The following is a 13,425-nucleotide window of genomic DNA, read 5'->3' as shown; positions in this document are numbered from 1 at the left end:
TATTGTAAGAGGAAATGCGGAGAAATTTTTTTTTTAAATGGGCGGTGCCACGTGTTATGTAGAAAAATAATTTATCTGAAATGAAATGTACAATTGAAGCTCACGCTGAGTATATAATGTTCGGTTACACCCGATCTTAGACACATTTACTTGTTTAATTTGAATTTTTTTCTAACTGAACAACGTTAATTTAAATTGCATTTTAAATTACATTTTTTTTAAATTTATTTTCGTGGTCGAGGGTTTTTTTGAACTTTGTTTTTATTTTTTACCTGAAAACTGTTGGTTTATATGACAATTTTTTCTAATGGTTTTTTCTTTTCGAGTTTTTGTTTAAGTTTTTAATTTATTTTTTTTTTTTTTGAGAAAATGGTTTCAATCTTTATTAATTGCTTTGGCAGCCACTCAAAACTGTTTTTTTTTTAACTAAATGATAAGTTCGAAATTTTTTATTTCTTTTGTGGTCGATTTTTTTTCTAACTCTTTTTTGTATTTTTGGCGGCCACCGTGGTGTGATGGTAGCGTGCTCCGCCTATCACGCCGTATGCCCTGGGTTCAACTCCCGGGCAAAGCAACATCAAAATTTTAGAAATAAGATTTTTCAATTAGAAGAAAATTTTTCTAAGCGGGGTCGCCCCTCGGCAGTGTCTGGCAAGCGCTCCGAGTGTATTTCTGCCATGAAAAGCTCTCAGTGAAAACTCATCTGCCTTGCAGATGCCGTTCGGAGTCGGCATAAAACATGTAGGTCCCGTCCGGCCAATTTGTAGGGAAAAATCAAGAGGAGCACGACGCAAATTGGAAGAGAAGCTCGGCCTTAGATCTCTTCGGAGGTTATCGCGCCTTACATTTATTTATTTATTTTTTTTGTATTTTTTAAATCTGTTGAAAAGTCTTGAATATAGGAGAATTGTTCATATAGTTTAAAAATTTCTTGGCCATAATGAAATTTTTTTAATGTCAAACACTATTCGATAAACTCAAAATTTTTTGTTTTGGTTATGCAATTTTTCTTGTATTAAAAATATTTAGTTCCCTGTAGGAAATTCTACAAGTTCTTTTCATATAAAAAGAGCAAAAGTATGCGTTCGTCGTATATGAGTAAAATGAGGAAAACAGCAAAAATAAGGAATTAAAGAAGCTTCAAACAAATTTCGGAAATTTTTTTTACCAAAATATAAAATGCGCTTCGTGAAAAAAATGTCAAAAATCAAAACGAATTGTTGAGAGACTTATAAATTGACGGTTTGATTGCAAAACTACTTACTCAAAAAATTCTGAAAACTCGCAATAAAAAATTTAGAGTTTTCGAAATTTTTTGAAAAAGTTTTTTTTGGCATAGTTCCTGTTAAACAATTCACGAAACTTTTTCTTAACTGACGAAGTTTGCTTGTTTTTTGTGTACTCAACTGCGAATTAAATTTTGCAGATTTCCAGGCGCTAAAACGAAGCTATTCACGAATATAATAAAAGCTTCTCGGAAACATTTTTTTTTATAAATATGTATCAGTTTGCGAAGAAAATGTAAAACTTAAAAAAGTAAAAATAATTAAATGCAGCAAAACGCAATTAGAAAAAATTGCACAAGAACAAGGCTTGGCTCTGATCGATTCGGTTTGTCACCAGATCGATTATTTAGCAATGCTGCTTCGAATCAGACTTTCGGCGAAAATATTTTGAGGTGATTTGCAAGGTATAAACGGAACAGCTGTCGCCTTGTCGCGTTGTTTAAATTTTTCCCAAAAATGTTCAATAAATTCAAAATCATGCATTCATATCAATTTATAAAAAGTTTTTTTCGCTTGAAAATAACAAAAATTAATTACTAAACACAAATTTTTATAATAAAATTAAGTACTGTTATTATCCTTGATTAAGCGCTTGATGATTATTTCCAAATTTACTCTATTTATTTTTATCCTACTATAGAGGATAATAAATTAGTCTATCTAAATATGTTTGCAAGCCCGTACATTTGTCACCAATTTGAATTGTGTAATTTGAGAATTTCAACATTATCAGTAATAAACACTTTCCAATGTAGTCAACAGCGCCTGCTTGACGCAATAAAAACGAATATTTTACAATTAAACAATGCACATTTATCATTGAGTTGTGGCAGGTGTTGATTTTATAGCAACACTGCTGTTGTTGATGTTGTTTTGTTAATACATACAGTCATTTGCGATTGCATACGCATTAAAAATTAAAAATTAACAACTTGCAACATTGATGCTTATCATTGCAATCAAAAGAATATCAAGAATAAGAAGAAGTTACCACATCAATTGCCTGTAAAATTTCTTTTTAGTCGTAAATTACAAAATTTTATTGTATTTTAACTATTAATTGTGAAATGTTGCAAGTTGCTAGTATTTATGCAACAACGATTTGCAGCAGCTGATAAGCGCCACTACTGCGAAAAATTCTTTTTTTTTGTTGTTGGCTGAATGGCTGGCTGGTCAATCTATTGAAAACCAAATGGAGTGTATCAGCACACAAGAACATGCATAACTGCACTCATGTGTGTATAAGCATATGCTGTTTTGTGCATATGTTTTGAACATAAAAAATTAGTAAAAGTGTGCACGTTTGTGCAGCAGCTAAGGGGTGTAACGCCACAGGCAAGCTGATGCTAGAATAAATGCGAGTACAGTATGTGACTTTTTGTTTTTTCAAGTTTTTGAAATAAAAATATGTATGTATATGTGTTTAAGGTTGTTAATACATGCACACACATCCTCTTATGTTGCATGTTGCTTATATTATGCCATTTTTCATGCCCACCAGCTGCGCGTCAAAAAGTTCATATGCGGCGCTAATTGGATGCTGCGCGCATGCGCATAAGTTTGCTTGTGTGCATATTCAGCAAAATTAATAAATGCTGTATTTTTGTAATTTTCAAAGGCAAGAGCGGTGTAACCTCAACCACCCACCCGCTTTTATGTAGATGGACTTTGTGCGTAACTCTTATATATGCAGTGCATGTGGTATGTAGGCACACTAAGCTGCATGCCGTGTTTAAATATTAAGCATTCAATGTGTAACGAAGGTCATAACTTAGCTGTAAATATAATTTTCAGAAAGCCATTTTGTAATTTAAAAAGGTTTGGCTTTTAGTTTTTTGGGAAGACGAAATTGTTTACTCTCATACAGCTAGCTGAGAATAAGGCGGCCGAAAATTTTTAATCATCCTCATTTTTATGCGTCTTTTCAAAAGTTACGCTATCAAATATACAAAATTTTCCATAAAAATGTACATTAAAAAAATTTAAATTATAATTAAACTTTTGCGATTCAAGGTTCGATTCGAGCTCAAGGCCTGAACGATAACTTTTTTCTAATGATAATTATTGTTATTTTTTAATTTTTCTAAATTTGAAAAATTGTATTTTGTTTTTGGAATAGTAAGTAGAAAAATTTTTCAGACAACCTGCCATAGCTGCGCAGATAGATCCATTTCGAAGGGTGCTAAGCCTTCATCATCAGTACGCTTTAGGCATGCTGCGCTAACCATTTAGCTATACAGCGGTGGTTTGTTTGACTGGCAAATTTGCTACTTCTATTCCTTTTTACCAACTATATTTACTTACTATTCCAAAAACAAAATACAATTTTTCTAATTTAGAAAAATTAAAAAAATAAAAATAATTATCATTAGAAAAAAATTATTGTTCAGGCCTTGAGCTCGAATCGAACCTTGAATCATTTATCAATAGGCCGATAAAAACAAAAACAATTGTTAAACTTTTGCTTCAAAACATGTTGCCGTACTATTCTAGAAGACCCTTTCAAAGTTTTCCCACATAAAGAATACCGGAAATTGCTTTGAGTTCGGAAGAAAATAATTAAGGCCATCACATTTTTAGTTTGTAATTTGCGGGAAAACCTCTGAAATACACCTAAAACACCAAAACTACGGTGGTTACACCTCCTTTAGCAGTTTTTTTTAATTTTCATTTTTTTTTCCTACTTTGGAAAGTCTAACTTTTTTCAAATGGAACGCAATTTTTCCAAATCAAATGAAACTTTTCTTAAATGAAGTGAAACATTCCCAAATTAAACGAAATTTTTTTAAATCAAATGGAAATTTTATCAAATCAAATTAACCTTTTTCCAAATAAAATAAAATTTTTCCGAATCAAGTGAAAATTTTTCAAATAAAATGAAAGTTTTTCAAATCAAATGAAACTTTCGCAAGTCAACTGAAACTATTTTCAAATCAATTGATACTTTCTCAAGTCAAATCAACTTTTTTTCTTTCAAATCAAATTAAATTTTATGAAATCAAGTGAAGCTTTTTCAAATTAAATGGAATTTTTAACAAATCAAATGAAACTTTTTCAAATCAAATTAAATTTTATGAAATCAAGTGAAACTTTCTAAAGTCAAATAAAACTTTTTCAAATAAAATGAAACTTTTTTAAATGAAGTGAAACTTTCTAAAATTAAAGGAAATAAAATTAAATTTTTTCAAATCAAATAAATATTTTCACAAATAAAATGAAATTCTTTCAAACCAAAGAATATTTTTAGAAAAATAATATTTCAGATTTTGTGTGTATGTCAAAAAAACCTATCGAAAATAATACAGAGAAAATAAAATAATGTCATATAGGGTATAATTTAGATTTTTGTTCAAAAACTGTCTTTCTCAAAATTTATCTCAAAAATGCCTCACTTATGCTCAAGTTTAATACGTTTTGACGTAATATAGGACATATATGAAACACAGTTTGAGATACGGCGTGTGTAAAACAAAAATGTTCTGTAATAAGACCGTTACGAACTAGCAGCGGAGATGGGGTGATATTAAACTAAGTCGTCGGTATGTAAATGTATTAGGGTGGGATAGATAAAAAATGATCTTGGTATAGTGAAAGCATTGATTAGTTCAAAACAGGTATCAAATGAAAGTTGGTTAAAGGTAAAATTATACAGGCTATCCTCTCTTTGACTATTTCTAAAGGCTTTGAAGTTATCACCCAAAATCTGGCTCCTTTTAGCCTTTTTGATATAGCATGCTATAAAGGAAGAGCATAGCGACAATATTTTGGTTAGCCAATACTAGTCGGTTTAATGCTACATATCCTTTTCTTAAATAATATTGTACATTAAAACTATTTTGATAACATTCAACTTACCTGCATCTAAAATACGCTGTTTAACCGAATGTTGTCGACTATGCCAGAATTGCCAAGCTTTGATTTCATCGTCAGGACTTTTTTCTTCACGAAATATCAGCATAATAACACTCTGTAGAAAGAAAGTAAAACAATTAATAATCGAATATTAAAAAGCAATCTATTTAAACTTAATAGGGAATAATAAGGATCCTAATGTTATAAACTTTTCATATTAGTGAGTATAGGATGTACTAATACGTCAAAAAATATTCCACACTTATTACTTTAGCATGGACTGGCGCGCTTTGTTGGACGGCCATAACCGTTTAGACGGTTAAGCGCCAATTAAGTAAGTAAGACTGATTCCAAGAGTTTACTGCCTATAAAAGTAATACTACAAACGGTACATTACCTTCCTAAACAAATTGAAAAAGCATGGAGTTTAAATTAAAAACTTGCCACAAATTAAAAAAAAAAAAAATAGTTAAATTAAGAACAATTATTTGGTTTACTCTGCCGTCCATAGAAAAAAGGAAGTAAAGTTCACTCACGGAATTTCCGACATATATTTATAGTTTACCCTTTAGCTAAATAAATACATATTTAGTATTCGAATTCAAATATAAAGCAAGGTTTAATTTTTTCTGATTTCATTTTTTTTAAGGTTACTGCCTTTTCGCTGTGGACGGCAGTACTGTCTTCCATTATTCGCGCTGTTGTTTTTTCTACGTTAATTAAAACTTCTCTGACATGAGGCAGAGTCGTACTGATGGTTAAAATAAACATACGGTTGATTCAATAAAAGCATTGGTAGTGAGTTAAGCAGTTGAGCAAGCTTCAAATATCATCTCTTGAGATCTAACTTTTAGTTCAGTTGCTACCCAATGCAAGAAAACCGATGAAAGAGCTATTTGGTAAGCCAGAAAAAATAGGAATATTTAGAGAGCATTCTAGAAGTATTTAAAGAACATTCTTTAAGGAGTAAACGATTAGTCGAATGTAGCCCAATTTACATTGCGATGTTCAAGGGTAGGTTGACCTACTCCAGCTCGGAAAAGTTCTTCAGCGTACTCCATGGAACACTAACGCGCTAGTACTTTCCAACAAATCCGGAAAAATACTGAAGGGAGATTTGTGGAGAAATTCTTGTTCAATTAGACGAAAATAATTTTCAAACATTAATTTTTCAAATGTATGAAATTTTTACAAATATTTCCAAAAGGAGCTTCAAGGAGTACGAAATTTCTATTCATATTCATTGTCATCGCTTCACAGAACAAGAATTCACATCGTGGAGTGTATATTCGATATCGGGATGTTGTCATAAGGTTTAGAACTACTCATATCTGTTTGTTTCTTTAAATAAATAAAGCGATCGAAAAAGATGAGAGTTTTGAAATACGTTATTTCCAACCGTTAAGTAGAATGGGCAAAATTCACGCAACAAATGTCATACCATATATGTTGTGACGAATATTAGCAATACTAAGGGATACTATCATCTCTAAGCCGATACTAAGCAGTGACTTGTATGCACATAAACAAATCAATCATTATGTCTTCACATATGTCCATACAAGCAGCGGAGAAAAACGCACAAATACATGCTCCCAAAAGTAGGCAATCATCGGTGGAAGTATCACTCAAATATGTAAACACGTGCATATGGCTATGCGAGAAGCTGTAATCGTGCATCTGTAGTTATAGCTGATAAGTTTATAGCTGGTAAAGAAGTAGTAAATTCTAGAAATAGAAACGCCTAGAAATATGCCAACGAGGAAACCAAAGAGTATAAAAGCAGCACCAGCCGAGGCACGACCAATCAGTTTGATTTAAGCACGCTATCAGTTGCGAAGTATAAGTGTTATTGTGAAGTATTCTAATAAAGACCATTTTGCATTATTGAATATTGGAGTTATTTATTCAACAGATTGGCGATACGAACGTTAGTAGAAGGTTGCAAATAAGCGGAGTTCCCCTAAATTCGTTACAATATGTATAATGCTGTTCAATATATAATTTCTGGCGTCCTTTTCAGGGGTCGTCACAACAATTCATTGTTTCTCCAACTCCCAATTGTTAACTTCATCTTTCCATGATGAACACAGTTTTAAAAGCATCCGAGGCTTATGGCGACCTCAAGTTCGTCAGAGATGGAGGGAGTTAAATAGCTTAAAGATTCAACGTGGTCATATAAAAATATTCCCGATATATTCGGACCGAATCAATATGCGATAAAGGACCACCGACTTCGGTTAAATTCTACTACTCATCTCTACAAAAAGAAGAACAAGAGTGCTACTCGGAATCACATTCATGATAGCTTAACAAATAATACAGCTCTAAACTTGTATCACCTGTAATATGATACGTCTACCATACCGAATATCATCCAGGCATATCAACGTCAAAAACTTAGAAACAAATTTTTTCAGTTAGAATACAATTTTTCTAAGCGTGGTCGCCCCATGGAAGTAATCTGACAATGCACTCCGAGTATTTTTCTGTCATGAAATGCTTCTCAGCGAAAACTCATCTGCCTTGAAGATGCCGTTCGGAGGCGGCGTAAAACATTGCATTTGTTTTTATTTAGTAGCAAACTCCGTGATATTCCTTAATTAACTTGTCGCTTCCGAACTTCTAACGAACAAACACTGTAGTGCTTGGACTCACGTCCTGTACAACCTTTATATGGATGTTCTGTGCTCGCCTACTCTTGGTGCTAAGTTCAAATCCCATGAAAACTCGTCCCTCAGCAATGTTTCGACAAAGCCTCCAAGTATATTGCTGCCATGAAAAGCTACTCAACAAAAATTCATTTGAAAAAATTTAATTTGGAGGAAAGAGTTGCAAGAGTAGTATGGCCTTAATCCCCCGGAAACAAATTTATTGCGTAAAATTTTTTTTATATAATTTTTCCACATTTCGTATACTTTGCCAAACGCCCATACAAACAATGGTTGAAGCGAAATTTGCTATAATTTTTTTAAATAAAATTTCCATTGAAGTAGTTAAAAATAATTTACATGCAATTAATTTCTAAACAGGTGTTGCTGCAATCAAATAACAGCAATAAAAAAATTTTATTTTTAAAATATGATCGAATTTTTAACTAAGTGGATCATGTAATAAACTGCAATATTAAACTGCAAGAGAAATTTAATAGCAAAACGCATGAAAAAAAATATATATATAAAAATTAGACAACAGCCGTTTACTGCACCTACGTCGGAAAAAGAAAAACAAAAAAATCTCAACAAACTGCAGCCGCTTTCATTTCAAGATGCATAGATAAAATGCGCGCACCAGCCGCTCGCCAATGTCACAAACTAATGCATTTTTAGTGTTACTTACTGCTGATGCTGCATTGAAAGCATTGATTGCATATGCATATTATAAAAATTTACATAAAAGTGCAATAAATTTGATTGCATTGATACGAGGCCGAGGGCAGACGCATAGACGCGTTGACGCGCACAGACGCTAGGCGAAAGTGTCAAAATTAATTTATGTTTGTTTGCCTAATGCGCCCTACTCTGACAGACAAACTGCTGCTGCCTTCATTGAGAAAAGGGTTAATATGTACATATGTGGTAATACAGTGGCAGTCAACTAAACGTCAAAAGAAATTTATGCAAAATTTTTAAGATGCGCTATAGAAAAAAACAAGTAAGGAAGGCTAAGTTCGGGTGTAACCGAACATAACATACTCAGTTGAGAGCTATGGAGACAAAATAAGGAAAATCAATCTGGGGTAACCCTGGAATGTGGTTGTATAACATGTGTATCAAATGAAAGGTATTAAAGAGTATTTTAAGAGAGAGTAGGCCATAGTTCTATGGATGAACGCCATTTAGGGATATCGCCATAAAGGTGGACCAGGGCTGACTATAGAATTTGTTTGTACGATATGGGTATCAAATGAAAGGTGTTACTGAGCATTTTAAGAGGGAGTGGGCCTTAGGTCTATCGGTGGACGCCTTTTCGAGATGTCCCCATTAAGGTGGACCAGGGGTGATTCTATAATGTGTTTGTACGATATGGGTATCAAATGAAAGGTGGTAATGAGTATTTTAAAAGGGAATGGGCTTTAGTTCTATAGGTGGACGCCTTTTCGAGATATCGCCATTAGGGTGGGCCAGGGTGACTCTAGAATGTGTTTGTACGATATGGGTATCAAATGAAAGGTGGTAATGAGTATTTTAAAAGGGAGTAATCCTTAGTTCTATAGGTGGACGCCTTTTCGAGATATCGCCATTAGGGTGGGCCAGGGGTGACTCTAGAATGTTTGTACGATATGGGTATCAAACGAAAGGTGTTACTGAGCATTTTAAGAGGGAGTGGGCATTAGGTCTATAGGTGGACGCCCTTTCGAGATATCGCCATTAGGGTGGGCCAGGGGTGACTCTAGAATGTTTGTACGATATGGGTATCAAACGAAAGGTGTTACTGAGCATTTTAAGAGGGAGTGGGCATTAGGTCTATAGGTGGACGCCTTTTCGAGATATCGCCATTAGGGTGGACCAGGGGTGATTCTATAATGTGTTTGTACGATATGGGTATCAAATGAAAGGTGGTAATGAGTATTTTAAAAGGGAATGGGCTTTAGTTCTATAGGTGGACGCCTTTTCGAGATATCGCCATTAGGGTGGGCCAGGGTGACTCTAGAATGTGTTTGTACGATATGGGTATCAAATGAAAGGTGGTAAGGAGTATTTTAAAAGGGAGTAGTCCTTAGTTCTATAAGTGGACGCCTTTTCGAGATATCGCCATAAAGGTGGACCAAGGTGGACTCCAGAATGTTTGTACGATATGGGTATCAAACGAAAGGTGTTACTGAGCATTTTAAGAGGGAGTGGACATTAGGTCTATAGGTGGACGCCTTTTCGAGATATCGCGATTAGGGTGGGCCAGGGTGACTCTAGAATGTGTTTGTACGATATGGGTATCAAATGAAAGGTGGTAATGAGTATTTTAAAAGGGAGTAATCCTTAGTTCTATAGGTGGACGCCTTTTCGAGATATCGCCATAAAGGTGGACCAAGGGTGACTCTAGAATGTTTGTACGGTATGGGTATCAAACGAAAGGTGTTACTGAGCATTTTAAGAGGGAGTGGGCATTAGGTCTATAGGTGGACGCCTTTTCGAGATATCGCCATTAGGATGGGCCAGGGGTGACTCTAAAATGTTTGTACGATATGGGTATCAAACGAAAGGTGGTACTGAGCATTTTAAGAGGGAGTGGACACTAGGTCTATAGGTGGACGCCTTTTCGAGATATCGCCATTAGGGTGGGCCAGGGGTGACTCTAGAATGTTTGTACGATATGGGTATCAAACGAAAGGTGTTACTGAGCATTTTAAGAGGGAGTGGGCATTAGGTCTATAGGTGGACGCCTTTTCGAGATATCGCCATTAGGGTGGGACAGGGGTGACTCTGGTATGTTTTTGTACGATATGGATATCAAATTAAAGGTATTAATGAGGGTTTTAAAAGCGAGTGGCCCTTAGATGTATATGTGAAGGCGTTCTCGCGATATCGACCAAAATGTGGACCAGGTGATCCAGAAAATCATCTGTCGGGTACTGCTAATTTATTTATATATGCAATACCACTAACAGTATTCCTGCCAAGATTCCAAGGGCTGTTGATTTCGCCTTGTAGAACTTTTTCATTTTCTTCTACTTAATATGGTAGGTGTCACACCCATTTTACAAAGTTTTTTCCAAAGTTATATTTTGCGTCAATAAATCAATCCAGTTACCATGTTTCATCCCTTTTTTCGTATTTGGTATAGAATTATGACATTTTTTTCATTTTTCGTAATTTTCGATATCGATAAAGTGGGCGTGGTTATGGTCAGATTTCGCCCATTTCTTATACCAAGAAAAAGTGAGTTCAGGTAAGTACGTGGGCTAAGTTTAGTAAAGATATATCGGATTTTGCTCAAGTTATTGTGTTAACGGCCGAGCGGATGGACAGACGGTGGACTGTGTATAAAAACTGGGCGTGGCTTCCACCGATTTCGCCCATTTTCACAGAGAACAGTTACCGTCATAGAATCTATGCTCCTACCAAATTTGAGAAGGATTGGTAAATTTTTGTTCGACTTATGGCAATAAAAGTATTCTAGACAAACTAAATGAAAATGGGCGGAGCCACGCCCATTTTGAAATTTTCTTTTATTTTTGTATTTTGTTGCATCATATCATTACTGGAGTTGAATTTTGACTTAATTTACTTATATACAGTAAAGATATTAAATTTTTTGTTAAAATTTGAATTTTAAAAAATTTTTTTTTAAAAAGTGGGCGTGTTCTTCATCCAATTTTGCTAATTTTTATTTAGCACATATAGAGTAATAGTAGTAACGTTCCTGCCAAATTTCATCATGATATCTTCAACGACTGCCAAATTACAGCTTGCAAAACTTTTAAATTACCTTCTTGTAAAAGTGGGCGTTGCCACGCCCATTGTCCAAAATCTTACTAATTTTTTATTCTGCGTCATAACGTCAACCCATATACCAAGTTTTGTCGCTTTATCTGTCTTTTGTAATGAATTATCGCACTTTTTCGGTTTTTCGAAATTTTCGATATCGAAAAAGTGGGCGTGGTTATAGTCCGATATCGTTCATTTTAAATAGCGATCTGAGATGAGTGCTCAGGAACCTACATACCAAATTTCATCAAGATACCTCAAAATTTACTCAAGTTATCGTGTTAACGGACGGACGGACGGACGGACGGACGGACGGACGGACGGACGGACGGACGGACGGACGGACATGGCTCAATCAAATTTTTTTTCGATCCTGATTATTTTGATATATGGAAGTCTATATCTATCTCGATTCCTTTATATATGTACAACCAACCGTTATCCAATCAAACTTAATATACTCTGTGAGCTCTGCTCAACTGAGTATAAAAAACGATCTGCGCGCGCACATTCTCAATGAGTTTAGAGATAGTAAGAAAAGAGGGCGAGCAAAACAAAAGCAAAATCAAGGTTTTAAAGAAAAATAATTTACGATCGCACAGTAGCGAATCGGGTTAAGGAGATACTGCTCAACATACAAACGAACACACAACAGCGCATGCGTGACTCTGCGTTTTCATTTCAACTAAAATCCTTGCGCAGTGCATCCCAAGCAAGAATATACGTCAATTGTGCGTAAATTTAAAAAAAAAGTAAAAAAAAAACCAAAATCGAAAAACTGTCGTATTGCCTGCTATTATGCATAGAAAAAAGTAAGTGAAAATAAAAATGCAAATTTTGTAAGAAAAATGCTGAGTTGATAAAGTCAAATAGCGACGATGAAGATGATGCTGCTGTGGACTAAAGCAAAAGGTGCACCGTTTAACTGAAAAGGGTTGTGCAATCCCTTGGTATATTTTGTAAGCATACATATCGAAGTATGTATATACCTGCATACATATTTGTTGGTATTTGACTATGTGTGAATTATTATTGTGATGATTATTTTTTGACTTTTGAAAAGGGCGCTGAACCATGCGCATTTCACAACAACACAGAAATGCAACACGCAGACAATAGTTTTATGTGAATATTTCTTTTTATTTTTTCAAATTTAAATAATTATACATTTTGTGTTTATGTATATAGCAGGAATATGTTGTTACGACATTGCGCGTATGCCAAAAAATCGTATTTCGGGAACGTGGAATGCATAGAAAAGGAATAATAAAATATGGAAATATTTTTCTTTGTATTTTTTTATTATATTCCCATGTTGAATTGGATTTGTTGTAGCACATTTTGTTGTAAAACATTCATTTGCTCATTAAGTTTAAAAGGATTAGTAAGGTATACTGAGATTAGGCAAAGCTAGAGAGGAGAAGGTAAAAGTTATGTTCGTTCGTGAACAACAGAGTCGGCAGTGGAATATACACAGAGAAGCTCAATCTAAGCGAAAGCTTACGCTTACCCGACCACTGCAGTGTTTTTCAGGCTGAAATTATTGCTATTATTGCTATCCGGGAATCAGCTCTCTATCTTGCTAACCTGCAAGTGGCCAATTCTATTTCAATTTTCTTGGACAGTCAGGTTGCCATAAAATCCCTGCAATGCAGCAACACCTCGTCACTAGTGGCGTTGAAGTGCAGAGAAACCCTCAAGAAGCTAGCAGAAAAATGCAACCTGAGCATTATATGGGTTCCTGGCCACTGTGACATTTCAGGAAACTGCGCTGCGGACGAGCTAGCTAGGAAAGGCACCAATCTGCAAACAATAACCGCCGCTGGTTGGGCCAGCCCTCCTCTAAACACCTGCAAGCACTG

At 34.7% G+C, this 13,425-nt stretch overlaps 1 protein-coding gene across 23 annotated transcripts in view; it reads right to left on the bottom strand.

Annotated features, from left to right (window-relative positions):
* Window positions 1–13,425, bottom strand: part of grh (grainy head) — a 663,099-nt gene that overhangs the window by 122,064 nt on the left and 527,610 nt on the right. For all 23 annotated transcript variants that reach the window (XM_067774942.1, XM_067774948.1, XM_067774949.1 and 20 more), the window contains one exon: window positions 5,142–5,253. In XM_067774942.1, the coding sequence (XP_067631043.1) occupies window positions 5,142–5,253 (112 nt within the window). The remainder of the gene's footprint in view (window positions 1–5,141; window positions 5,254–13,425) is intronic.

This window comes from Eurosta solidaginis, chromosome 3 (genome assembly GCF_040869045.1).
Source record: "Eurosta solidaginis isolate ZX-2024a chromosome 3, ASM4086904v1, whole genome shotgun sequence".
Lineage (NCBI taxonomy): Eukaryota > Metazoa > Arthropoda > Insecta > Diptera > Tephritidae > Eurosta > Eurosta solidaginis.
Note: the sequence above shows the minus strand (reverse complement) of the source record. Positions and strands in the feature narration are given on the sequence as shown.